Consider the following 14,515-nt stretch of genomic DNA (forward strand, 5'->3'; position numbering starts at 1 on the left):
GGTAGGATTTCAGGGTTGGCAGGGGAATAGCAATGTCCACCTGACTTAGCTTCCACAGTATGTGTGCGGAGCTTGTACATTTATGGTAGAGCCATTCCAGGAACATTATGTGAAATTTTGGTTGCTATACCCCCCCAAAGTGCTGAAAAAAGTACAAAGAAAACTAAAACCACGAAGGGAACACAAATATTTCACCCTCAGGCTAAATGTGTCTCTTTGGTGATTTTTTTTTCACATTTAAAGTGGCCTTTACTTAAGGTTTATTTTAATCTGAATATAAATTCCTTTTACTTTTTTCCATTATCCTGTAAGGTCTCAATTATACTATAGATGAAATATGCTCTTGGCTCGCCTAGAAATCTAACAGTCATTTACAACCATTTCTATATAAAAAACACATGTTCTTTAGAGCGTGGTAAGAAGAGTATGCCACAGCTCACAAGACATTTGTTAGTCCCTTAGTTCAGTGCACTCACAGCAGCTGCCTAGTTTAGGACAAAACAGAACACAGCAATTCAAAGACTATCTCCTAAGTCCAGCGGGAGTGCTCCCCAAACCAGTGGAGGTCATTTTTTATTTAGGAAGCCATTAATAATTTAAGTGTTTGAAACTCCATGAGCGGCTTGATCTTTTAAAAGCCATAAGGGGTGATTGCGACTAACTTTTCATTTTTTGAGCCTCACTGTCATTTCATCAATAAAAGGGTAAATATAGCAAGAACCGGAAGGAAATATTCAGAGGCTTTACCAACGAGCTAATTCTTCTAGTCTCACTTCCCATTTCTCATGGGGTCAATTCCTCTGGTCATAAAATATGCTTTTTTAACAGAAAAAAAAAATACACTTTCCAGAGGTTAAATTGGTGCAAAATTCTTAATTGGAAATAAGAGTATAAGCACATACAAATTTAAAATATTCACAGATTAAAAGTATGATACAGGGGCTTCCCTGGTGGCGCAGTCGTTGAGAGTCCGCCTGCCGATGCAGGGGACACGGGTTCGTGCCCCAGTCCGGGAAGATCCCACATGCCACGCAGCGGCTGGGCCCGTGAGCCATGGCTGCTGAGCCTGTGCATCCGGAGCCTGTGCTCCGCAACGGGAGAGGCCACAACAGTGAGAGGCCCGCGTACTGCAAAAAAAAAAAAAAAGTATGATACATACAAGCTACTCCCTTCAGTGTTCACCAAGAGTCATTTTGTTCTGGAGGGTAAATTTTTCTCCTCATGTCCTTTTTAGTAAACAGTAAAAGAATTTTTTAGGTTCTATATTTTTATCAAACTTCGTCACATAGACTTTATGACGTATGGAGCAATGATTATCTTGAAAGCTGAGTGGCATTCTTCACTTCATTGGAGTAAGAATCTATTGAATAACAGAAAAACTACCAAATTCACTATCCCTGATGATAACAAACAACAGGTTTTACCTGATTCTTAACCTTAAGCAAAATATACTGAGGGAGACTTTGAGAAGACTGGGTAATAAAGGAAGGAAATAGAAAAAGTGAAACACATGAGTTGAATAAAAAGAGGACCACAAAAGGTAACAGTTTTCCTGTCTAGATGCTTGGGTTTTCTTGGTCACTTTCAGACGATGCCATTTCCTTGGTAAGTATAGATGGCTCCAGCAGCCAAAAGTGTTCATTTAGGGCTAGTAATGACCTGAGCATGTTATACATCCTTACATACAGCCTCAGTGGGGTCATTGATGGCAGCACTTTCACCCTCCCAGCAGTTAATGACAATGACTTCAACACTTCGGAAGATTTACTCTGGAAGATTTTTGTTCTGACAGTGTGGAGGATAAAAATTTGCAATCCCTGGCAGACGGAATAAAAGTTTAATATTAGATAAGTCTTGAGATACAGAATAAGGGAAGAAATTGTATTTCACCCTGCCACCCACCCTTCTTCATGTACAGGAACCTGAGTTTACCAGTCAGCAGCTGCTGTGTACTTTTTTGTCTAAGAGGGTTAGGGCAATATTCTTCTCATATCTGAAGTGCTATACGTAAGTAGTAGAGTTAAGAGACCTGAATTCAGGTCCCCATTTGCCACATGTTGGCTGTGCAACTGGGAGGCTTTTTTTCCTCCTGACACCAACCAATTCTGACACCAACTGGGTGTCCTACAATTTAATTCAATTCTGACACTAACTACTCAGAGTTCGTGTCAGACCCTACAGGTGAAGGGCTCAGTCCCACAAGACTGCCCTCACTAGTGGTGCCAGTAACAAGTATTAGGAGTATTAGGTCCCCGGGCTATCCACACTTCTGTCCAACGTGCCTATTGCCTCCCCACTTCAGGTTTGATAATTTGCTGAAAAGACTCACAGAACTCACTCAGGAAAGAGTTTTACTTACTATTACTTGTTTATTATAAAGGGTACAACTCAGGAACAGCCAAACAGAAGAGATTACAGTGCAAGAGCATGGAGCTTCCATGCCCTCTCTGAGTGTGTTACCCTCCCAGCACTTTAATCTGTTCACCAACATGCAAGCTCTCCAAACCCCTTCTTTTAGGGGTTTTTATAAAGGTTTCATTACATAGTTGTGATTGATTAAATCATTAGCTGTTGGTAAATGACTCAATATCCAACCCCTCTCCCATTCCTGGAGATTGTGGAGCGGGCTAGAAGTTCCAAGCTTCTAACCAAGCCTTGGTCTTTCTGGTGACCGACCAGCCTCCATACTGAAGCAATCTGGGGGCCTCAGCGACTGGTCATCTTATTAGCATGCAAAAAACACTCATCACTCCGGGGAGTTCAAGGATTAAAGGAACTGTGTGCCAGGAACTGAGGACAAAGACCAAATATTAATTTTTTCGTATACCACAGTAACTTTGCTCTTTTTCTGATGTCTATGATCTTCGATTTCCTAATGGGGCAGATTGACTATGGGTTACCTAATTCTTCTTACAGTTCCAACATTCTATGATTCTACATTTTTGGAGTTTTGGTAAAATAACTAGAAGTTTGGTATATTTAAGGACAAAAAAAATTTTTAAGCACTTCTACTCATTGCTTTTCTGTACGTTACATATGAAGACCAGATGTGCACAAGTAATTAACCCACAAAAGACTGAACACTATTTTCTATACATTTTTTAAATGTATAGAACCACTTATTGCGGTCCTATTAATGCCAGACACTTGCTTTTCCTTCAATATTCATCATTTAATCTTTCTCATTTAGTCCTAACTTCAACCCTATAAAATAAGCTTCATTACCCCATGTTACAGATAAGGAAACTATAGCTCAGACAAATTAAGTAAGTTGCCTAAAATTATCCAACCAGTAATCAGAGTCTGGAATTAAAATGTATGTTTGGCTCCAAAACTCCTCTATCCAATACACTACTCTGTCTCTTGCTTGTAACTGTAATAGAAAGATCATGTAAAGTGTATTACAGCATCTAAAAAACCCTGATAATTCCTCATTAATATCCTTTGTGGAAAAACAGATTAAATAATATCCGCTGTTGAGTTGAGAATATTGTGCCAATCTTCATTTCTTGATTTTGACACTGTTATACAAATCTTATTGGGAAAAGCTGGTCAAAGAGTACATGGGAACTCTGAACTATCTTTGCAACTTCTTATGTAAGACTATTTCAAAATGAAAAAGTTATTTAAAAAAAAATCCATGGATGTCTCCCAGATTGGTATCTATTAGGCTCCAAGCTTTAAAAGGATTATTTCTAGAATCATATCCTATGAATACTGTTACAGACTTCTGGTTCTATGGTTCGATAACTCTGCGAGTTTGACTAATAAAATCAATACATATTGGCAAGGGATAGACTAGTTCTTTGGCCAAAAGCAGGAAGATTAAATTGATTGGGGTATCTACTCCCCTGAAGAAGGCCTTGACGACATAAGGAAGTTTTCAATGGGACATGGGTTTCAGGAGGACAAAAGTGGCTACTGGCCATCCTGATTGTTCAAGGGAGAGAAATTTGTTTTGGAGACATGAAAAATCTGGTCCCTAGAGAAGCATTCTCTTTGTGGAGTACACTACTTCACCTGGATTTTCCAAACTTTAAACTCTAAGGTAAAGATAAGACTGGATAGAATTTCTGGTTGTACAATAATTAGGAAAAAACCTAGACCATGGAGGATCCATAAAGCTACCATCCTGAGGGACTCTGTCTGAATGGACTCCCAATATTTCCATGCTCCCTAAAATCCCAAAGATGTTATCTGAAAAGACAAAACCTATGGGTCAAACTAATTCTCACTAGCACAAAGATCAAACTATACCTTTTAAGTAGTATCTGTAGCACTTAGTAAATGTTTATTAGAATTATAGATTATTCTAAATCTCGAAGGAGCCTTCCAGGTGAACTAAGCTAGTTGTTGCTATTCTTCAGTATACATAACAATCACCTGAAGATTCCTAGCTCTTAGCCCACAGGTTCTGACTGAGTTGGTAAGGGGTGAGGCCCAGGAATCAGCATTTTAACACATTATGTAAATTCTGATGTAGGCAATATTCAAGCTCACTTTGTAAAGCACTGTGTTAATGTTAACAGCCCCCCTTCATTTTATATTTTACATGCCTCACTCAGAAAGGATGTGTGACTTTCCTAAAATCATATGAATAATTAATTGTAGAGCTGGAAGACAGCTTAAATCTCCTGCCTTTTAGTCCAGCACTCCTGCCACATGGCCACCTTCAATTTTGCCACAAAGTATTAACATTTTGTAACAAGCCTCTATTTTGTAATATGCCTCTCCTGTGCATGCAGGAGAGAATATCCTTGCCTAGACCTTCTTTTAGATACTTTTCTAAATTACTGGTCATTCTAGGTGCCAAATCCATGACTCAGCTGGCAATCCCAGACTAAGCTTACACTACTTATTGCCCTTCTGGGGAGTTTCCATTGGGTGTTGCAAACAGTAAAGGTCTGCCTTATATCCATTCAAATTTGGTGGCAGGCACACATCTATTGTTTAATGGAGTTATTCTCAAAAAGCACTGGAGAGGGCTGCCTGAGATAGAGGGTGAGATCCTACACACATTAAACCTGTTGGTAGCAATTCAGATAGTCAAGCAGCTCCCCACACTGCACTCTACAGGCTCTCCATCATTGTGGTCAAGCCAAAATGACTTAATGCCCTCCCCAATGATTTCCATTTTGTAACAGACTTCCCTCCTCAATGATACTTGACCAGAGCCAGAAACAACCAACACTGAGACAATCATCAAATGCTATAGTTTTTTCACAAAATATTAGAGAAGTATAGCCCATCCCAGTATCAAACTAGATGTTATCTACTGTGAAAGATACACACAAGTATGTTTCTTACACTAGAGAACTGATAATCTAGTTGAGGAGATGAGACTTGTACCCATAAAAAGTTAATTTTTGAGTACAAGGAAAAAAGGAACAAATGAACTTACAAAACTACAATAATGCTATTGTATTTGATAACAAATTTATTTATTTAATTCATAGTTGAATTAATAAATCTAGAATTAAAATCCATCATTTTAGGGACTTCCCTGGCAGTCCAGTGGTTAAGACTGTGGTTCCAGTGCAGGGGGTGAGGGTTCGATCCCTGGTCTGGGAACAAGATCTCACATTCCACATATTAAGCCCAATAAGTAAATAAATAAATACCTCATTTTAAGGGATTAAAGCCTATAAGTGAATAATCTATGTGGATTGTACCAATGTCACTTTCCTGGGTTTTATTTATTTATTTTTGTAGGAAAATGTCTTTCTTTTATTTTTATTTATTTACTTTTTTTTGCTGTTATAATTTTTTAATAGATCTATTATAGTTATATAAGGTGTTATCACTGGAAGAGCTGGGTGAAGTCTACATAGGAACTCTCTGTACTTTTTTTTTTTTTTCTTCTTTTTTGCGGTACGCGGGCACTCTCACTGTTGTGGCCTCTCCCGTTGCGGAGCAACAGGCTCCGGACGCGCAGGCTCAGCGGCCATGGCTCACGGGCCCAGCCGCTCCGCGGCATGTGGGATCTTCCCGGACCGGGGCACGAACCCGTGTCCCCTGCATCGGCAGGCGGACTCTCAACCAGTGCGCCACCAGGGAAGCCCTCTGTACTATTTTTATAACTTCTTATGAGTTCAAAATTATTTCAAAAAATATTCTTATGGGTGATATAAGAGTGGGAAGAACCAAAAAAAAAAAATTCTGACCTTTCTCAGCCTTTTATCCACAACATAAAATCTCATTAAGTTTATAGAATTTCAATGAAAAAAAGATTATTGCCAAGAATTAAATGCCAAGCTAATCTGAGGTTCATGTGCCATGTTACCTAAAGAAAAATTATCAGCTAGGAAAGTCCTCATTAATATTTACTATCTTTTAAACAATTACTCCAAAATATGCTATTATTAATGAGAAATTCATTAAAATGAAGAAGTCAAAATAACATAACAATCTAATAAAGAAGACTGGCAAAAGGCATTGAAACTATTTAAGTATAAGAAAATGCAGTTAGTACAATTATCAAACAAAATCCAACTATTATAAATATTTCTTGAAAGAAAATGTAGACAGTATAATTTAACAACAATAATTGTATGATAAATTTTACCAATAAAACCAGGAGACAAGAAGCAGCTAAACTGTGTTCATTTTACTATCTTTAAAAGGGAGGAATCCTATATATAAAATAGATAACTAATAAGGACCTACTGTATAGCACAGGGAACTCTACTCAATATTCTGTAATAACCTATATGTAAAGAATCTAAAAAAGAATGAATATATGTATATGTATAACTGATTCACTTTGCTGTACACCTGAAACGAACACAATGTTGTAAATCAACTATACTCCAATTTTAAAAAAAAGGGGAGGAATCAATACATATTGTTTTACTTTGGAAGTTGAAAATTGTATCTTATAAATTATATTAATGTTTAATAAACAAAAATAATAATGGGATGAAAATGTTCTAATTGGAGAAGGTTAAATAAAAGAAAATATAATTTATATGGCATAACATATAAAAAAAAGGAAGAAATGGATACATGTAAAAAAAGAAAATAAGATAACAGAATAAGATCAAACATACCAGTTTTGATAACCAATATTTAGCTATATAGATAAAAGTTTAACTTTTTAAATAAAATAGAAAAACAATGAGAAAATGATTTTAAAAACGCAATCTGGGGACTCCCCTGGTTGCTAAGTGGTTAAGAATCCACCTGCCAATGCAGGGGACACAGGTTTGAGCCCTGGTCCAGGAAGATCCCATGTGCCATGAAGCAACTAAACCCATGCACCACAACTACTGAGCCTGAGCTCTAGAGCCCAGGAGCCACAACTACTGAGCCCATGTGCCACAGCTACTGAAGCTTGTGCACCTAGAGCCGGTGCTCTGCAACAAGAGAAGCCACCACAATGAGAAGCCCACACACCACATGAAGAGTAGCCCCAACTCACCACAACTAGAGGAAGCCCGTGCGCAGCAACAAAGGCCCAATGCAGAGATAAATAAATAAATAAATAAATAAATTCTATTAAAAAAAATATAATCTAAATATATGGGATCTAAAAAATGGTAAGTCAAAAACAAAGTGACATAGAAAGGTTAATGACAAAAGAACTAACATAGATTAGATAACATCGCATAAAAACAAATTAGAAGTTGCTACATTAATATATGGAAAATTAGATTTCAAGATAAAATAGGACTGAGAGTGACCTGTTATATTGATGAAAGTTATCAAGCACCAGAAATATACAACATCCATGAATTTTTAGAAACATGATAATACAGCATTAATTTGTATAAAGACAAACAGTTAAACAGAAGAAAAACTGGTAGAAAAGTGTAAAAGGGAATTTTACATGCCTTTCTCTGGCTTTGATAAACAAGTTAAAGGTAAATAAGATTTTACAAAAGATAACTTGAAAACTATATCCCCTTGAAAAAGTACATATGTGACATATAAAAATATTGTCAGAAGATAATCTCAGTAAATATTAAATTGGAAATTTTTTTATACTAATAACAATCTATGTAGGATTTTAGGAATTATCCCTTTGCTTTCAGGGTTAGAGGTCTGGAGCTTAAGAAGCAAGCTCTCACTAAGGAGTGTCTTTTCTTGCCTCATGTAGGTGGTCCAGTGATCACATTTGTTCACACAAATGATCCTGGTGCAGGGTGCGTAGTTTAGAAGAAGGGTACTTTCCACTGTCGTTAGGAATGTAAATTGGTGCAGACACTGCGGAACACGGTATGGAGCTTCCTCAAAAAAATTAAATATACAACTACCATATGATCTAGCAATTCCACTTGTGGGCATACAACCAAAGAAAAGAAAAACATTAATTCAAAAAGATACGTGCACCCCAATGTTCATAACAATATTATTTACAATAGCCAAGATATGGAAGCAACCTAAGTGTCCATCAACAGATGAATGGATTAAAAATCAAAGTATATCTCCCATAACTTTAAAAGAAAAAAATGAAGATGTGGTATGTATGTACAATGGAATACTACTCAGCCATGAGAAGAATGAAATTTTGCCATTTTCAACAACATGGATAGACTTGGAGGGTATTATGCTTAGTGAAATAAGTCAGACTGAGAAAGACAAACACTGTATGATATCACTTATGTGTGGAATCTAAAAAATAAAACAAACTAGTGAATGTAACAGAAAAGAAACAGACTCACAGATACAGAGAACAAACTAGTGGTTACCAGTGAGGAGAGGGAAGAAGTGAGGGGCAAAATAAAGGTAGGGGATTAAGAGGTACAAGCTACTCTGTATAAAATAAATAAGCTACAAGAATATATTTTACAACACAGGGAATATTTTATAAGAACTATAATCTTTAAAAATTGTGAATCACTATATCATATACCTGAAACTTACACAATACCGTAAATCAACTATACCTGAATTTAAAAAAAAATAAATTAAAAAAGAAGGGTACTTTCATTATATTGAAGTATAATTCACTCTGCCAACTCAGAAAAAATGGAACTCTATATACAGAGGGAAAAGTCCTTGCAATATTTTTCATCAGAGTAAAAGGCAATGTTCACTATGGGAAGAGGGATAGAATAAGAAGCACAGAGAGAAATTCCTGATTTCAAGGTTAAGTCTTTCAATAATGCCTCCTTGTTTTATCTTAAAATTTTGACATCCCCCATGTATAATACACAAATACAAAATAATAAAAAAAAATCTTGTGAGGTCAAACAGAATTTTTATTTTCATCTACCATTTTGGTTCATCTATATGATTATTTTTGCCATGATGAAAATCAGAAGGTGACCATAATCCTTAGCCTAAATATTGAGCTTCTCTCACAGTAGATACTCCCAAGATGTTAACAGAATGGTTTCCAAAGAAAAAAAAGAATATAAATCTTCAATTCAGATTTTTTTAAACAAAGTATTAATGGAATTTTTTAAAAGATTTATTATTAAATATATTCTTGAGATAAGTCTCAAGGAATAAAAGTATCTTCAGTCCTATGTATGACTTATGTCACAAAAACAACTTTATATGGTTCTGCTCCTATCAAATCAACCCTCTTGCATATTAAAACTATAAACTCTGGACAAAATATTTTTTAAAACCTATATGAAGACATTGGAGGGCAAGCAAAAGCAGTCAGAAACTGGAAGAGGAATCTACACTTAGGAAAAAGGGAGTTCCACTGGGTAGGTTTCCATATTTTGTTTTGTGCTTAATATCTTTTAGCCTGAAGTCACACCATAATCAGCCCATGCAGGATGAGTAAACCTGGAGTTGAAACAGGCAGTTTTATTAGGTTGAAAAAACAGAAGACAGGGTTTAGGGCAACCACAGCAGATGGAAAGTAAGTAACAGTATGGATATGAATATCCAGGAGAAGACAGAGAGGAGGAGCTCCAGAGTCTGTTTATAAACTCTGCCCAAATGGCTGAGTAACCTCTGAATTACAAATGGTTGGGATGGACTCCGAGAAGCACAGGTAAGGCTAAAAACACTAAACAGAGATTTCAGCTGCCCACCCTAGGGAGAGATAGTTTTCAATTTTAGTCCAGCTAAGTTAATCGTATGGTAACTCCACTCTTGGTAGGAATATAGCAGAATGTAGAGTTGCGACGGTGTAGGATCTATAATGCTCTGGAAATAATTGAAATTACCAAACATATGAAAAAACAGAAAAACATGGCCCATACTATAGAAAAAAAGCAATGAATGGGGAATGTCCAAAATGACCCAGATGTTAAATTTAGCAAACAAGAAATTTAAAGTACTATTACAACATGCTTACAGATGTATTCATAGAGTACAAAAGAAAATGTACTCATAATGAGCCAAAAATAAGGAAATGTAAGCAAAATGTACTACAATAAAATATAACAAAACAAAAATTTGTAAACTATAAAGGTACAATATCTGAAATAAAAATCACTGGATAGGCTCAATAGCAAACTGAAGATGCCTAAAGAAAAAAATCAGTGTCCTTGGAGACAGATCACCAGGATGATCCAGTCTGATGAATAGCAAGGAGAAAGAATGAGAAAGAATGAACAGAGCTCAGGAACCTGAAGAACAATATTAAATTAACTAACATGTACTTACAGTCCCAGAAAGAGAGAAGAGAGAGAATGGGACACAAAAACTATTTGAAAAATAATGGCTGCAAATTTCTCAAATTTGATGAAAGACATAAATTAATAGATTCAAGAAGCTCAGCAATCCCAAGCAGAATAAATGCAAAAAATAAAATAAAATAATATCTGGGCACATTATAGTCAAAATGATAAAAGTCAAAAATAAAGGGAAAACCCTGAAAATAACCAGAGGAAAGTAACACATTATATAACAGGAGGAAAAATAATGCAAAACATTGAAGCTGTCTCATTAGAAACTGGAGCCAGTTTGTGAAATTACTTCTTCATAATGCTAAAAGGAAAAAAAAAACTCTGTCAAGTCATAATTCTATATCCAGTGAAAATGTCTCTCAACAATGAAAGCTAAATAAAGACATTTTTAGGTAAAAGAAAACTGAAAGAATTTTTCACCAGAAGATATATACTAAGAAATTCTAAAGGAAAGTTTTCAGCCTGAAGGGAAACAAAATCACATGGAAATTCAGATCTTCAAGAAGGGATTAAGAACAAGCAAAACCAATAACACTCCATTGTGGGGTTTATAATGTATGCACATGTAGTACATCAGACAACTATAACATAAAGGAAGGAAGAATAACACGTAAGCTTATACTGTTACAAGAGTCTTAAATTTTAGTGTAAGTGGTAAAATATTAACTCCGTTGAGTATGGAAAGTTAAGGATGTATAATGTATCCCTAAATCAACAAAATATATGCTGGGATATTGCTTAATAACCAACATATAAATGAAAATGGAATCCTAGTACTACTAAATTTACCCAAAAGTAGGCAGGAAAAGAGGAACAAATGAATAAAAAATAGAGTGGCAACAGAAAGCAAATAGTAAAATGTTAGACATAAATTCATGCACATTAATAATTACATTAGCTCAAACAGACTAAACACTCAAAAGACAGAGATTGCCAGAATTGATAAAAGACCCATCTACTTGCTGTCTGTAAGATACATACTTTAAATATAAAGGCACAGATAGGTTGAAAGTGAATGGATGAAAAAATATGTATCATGTAATCAATATGCATAAGAAGGCCATATATCAGATAAAGTAGACTTCATGACAAAGAGCATTATCAGAGTTAAGGAGGGACATTTCCAAATGATAAAGGGTCAGTTCATTCAAAGTCATAATAATCATAGGGCTTACCTGGTGGCGCAGTGGTTGAGAATCTGCCTGCTAATGCAGGGGACACGGGTTCGAGCCCTAGTCTGGGAGGATCCCACATGCCGCGGAGCAACTAGGCCCATGAGCCACAACTACTGAGTCTGCACGTCTGGAGCCTGTGCTCCGCAAAAAAAGAGGCCACGATAGTGAGAGGCCCGCGCACTGCGATGAAGAGTGGCCCCCACTTGCCACAACTAGAGAAAGCCCTTGCACAGAAACGAAGACCCAACACAGCCAAAAATAAATTAATTAATTAATAAACTCCTACCCCCAACATCTTAAAAAAAACATAATAATCATAAATGTCTATGCATCTGATAGCAGAACCTCAACACATCTGATGCAAAAATTGGCAGAATTAAGGAGAGAATAAACAAATTCACAATCACAGTTGGAGATTTTAGCATTCCTTTTTCAGCAGTTGAGAGAACCAAAAATGTTGGTAAGAAAATCTGTACAGTACTAACAATCATCTATTGACATTTTTAGTACACTATACCCGACAACTACAGAATACCATTCTTTTCCAAGTTAAATGTTTTGTTCACCAAGATAGACCAAATGCTTATTAGTCCATAAAATCAGTCTCATTAAATTTAAAAGAATTAAAAGAAAAAAATTCAGACACAACTTACCAAGACTGAATCAAGATGTAATAGAAAATCTAAATGGAGCAATAATGAACAAGGAGATTGAATCAGTAATTTAATCTTTTAAAAGATTAAAAGCCCAGGACATAAAAGCCCAGGACAAGATGGCTTCACAGGTGAGCTATACCAAACATTTAAAGAATGAATACCAAACCTTCTCAAACTTTCCCAAAAAAAGTGAAGATGAAGGAACACTTGCAAACTCTTTACAGGGCCAGCATCACCCTAATACTGAAGCCAGATAAGGACACTACAAGAAAAGAAAATTACAAGCCATATTCCTGATGACCATAGATGCAAAATCCTCAACAAAATATTAGCAAACTGAATTCAAAAATACATTAAAAGGATCATACACCATGATCAAATGGGACTCAACCCTGGAAGCAAGAATGGTTCAACATATGCAAATCAATAAATGTGATATACCACATGAACAGAATGAAGGACAAAAATCGGGATCATTTCAATAGATGCAGAAAAAGTATTTAACAAAATTCAACATGCTTTCATGAGAAAAACTCTCAACAAATAAGGTATAGAAGGATTGTTCATCAACATAATAAAGGCCACATCTGACAAGCCCACAGCTAACATCACACTCAATGGTGAAAATTAAAAGCCTTTCCTCTAAGACAGGAATAAGACAAGGATGCCCACTCTTGCCACATCCATTCAACATACTACTGGAAGTCCTAGTCGGAACAATAGCCAGGAAAAAGAAATAACAGGCATCCAAGTTAGAAAGGAAAAAATAATACTGTCTCTGCTGGCAGACGAAATTATCTTAAATATAGAAAACCCAAAAGACTCCACCAGAAAACCAGAACTAATAAATAAATTTAGTAAAGTTGCAGGATAAAAAAATAACTTACAGAAATCAGTTGCAGGAGACCTTCAAGATGGCGGAGGAGTAAGACATGGAGATCACCTTCCATCCCACAAATACATCTACACGTGGAACAACTCCTACAGAACACCTACTGAATGCTGGCAGAAGACCTCAGACTTCCCCCAAAAGCAAGAAACTCTCCACATACCTGGGTAGGGCAAAAGAAAAAAGCAAAAAACAAGACAAAAGAATAGGGATGGGACCTGCACCTCTGGGAGAGAGCTGTGAAGGAGGAAAAGTTTCCACACACTAGGAAGCCCCTTCGCGGGCAGAGACAGTGGGTGGGATTGGGGGAAGCTTCAGAGCCACGGAGGAGAGCACAGCAACAGGGGTGCAGAGGGCAAAGTGGACGGATTCCCGCACAGAAGATTGATGCTGACCAGCACTCACCAGCCTGAGAGGCTTGTCTGATCACACGCTGGGGCAGGTGGGGGCTGGGAGCTGAGGCTCGGGCTTCAGAGGTCAGATCCCAGGGAGAGGACTGGGATTGGCTGCATGAACACAGCCTGAAGGGGGCTAGTGAGCCACAGCTAGCCGGGAGGAAGTCCGGGAAAAAGTCTGAAACTCCCTAAGAGGAGAGAGACCATTGTTTTAGGGGGCGCAAGGACAGGGGATTCAGAGCACCAATTAAATGAGCTCCAGAGACGGGCGCGAGCCCCAGCTAACAGCACGGACCCCAGAGATGGGCATGAAACCCTAAGGCTCCTGCTGCAGCCACCAAGAAGCCTGTGTGTAAGCACAGGTCACTATCCACACCTGCCCTCCCAGGAGCCTGTGCAGCCCACAATTGCCAGGGTCCCGTGATCCAGGGACAACTTCCCAGGGAGAACACATGGTGCGCCTCAGGCTGTTGCAATGTCATGCCGGCCTCTGCCGCCACAAGCTTGCCCCACATTCCACACCCCTCCCTACCCCCAGCCTGAATGAGCCAGAGCCACCTAATCAGCTGCTACTTTAACCCCATCCTGTCTCAGCAAAGAACAGACACCCTCAGGTGAACTACACGCACAGGCAAGGCCAAATACAAAGCTGAACCCCAGGAGCTGTGCGAACAAAGAAGAGAAAGGGAAATCTCTCCATGCAGTCTCAGGAGTTGCGGATTAAATCTCCACAATCAACCTGATGTACCCTGCATCTCTGGAATACCTGAATAGACTTTGAATCACCCCAAAATTGAAGCAGTGG

The 14,515-nt window shown here is 37.5% G+C and overlaps 1 protein-coding gene across 1 annotated transcript in view; it reads right to left on the minus strand.

Moving 5' to 3' along the window:
* Positions 1-287: 287 nt before the first annotated feature.
* ADGRG7 (adhesion G protein-coupled receptor G7) overlaps positions 288-14,515 on the minus strand; it is a 62,331-nt gene continuing 48,103 nt past the window's right edge. The window contains 1 exon segment of the mRNA XM_067739100.1: positions 288-1,817. Within this exon segment, the coding sequence (XP_067595201.1) occupies positions 1,557-1,817 (261 nt within the window). The 3' untranslated portion in view covers positions 288-1,556.

The sequence above is a fragment of the Pseudorca crassidens genome, chromosome 5 (genome assembly GCF_039906515.1).
Source record: "Pseudorca crassidens isolate mPseCra1 chromosome 5, mPseCra1.hap1, whole genome shotgun sequence".
NCBI lineage: Eukaryota > Metazoa > Chordata > Mammalia > Artiodactyla > Delphinidae > Pseudorca > Pseudorca crassidens.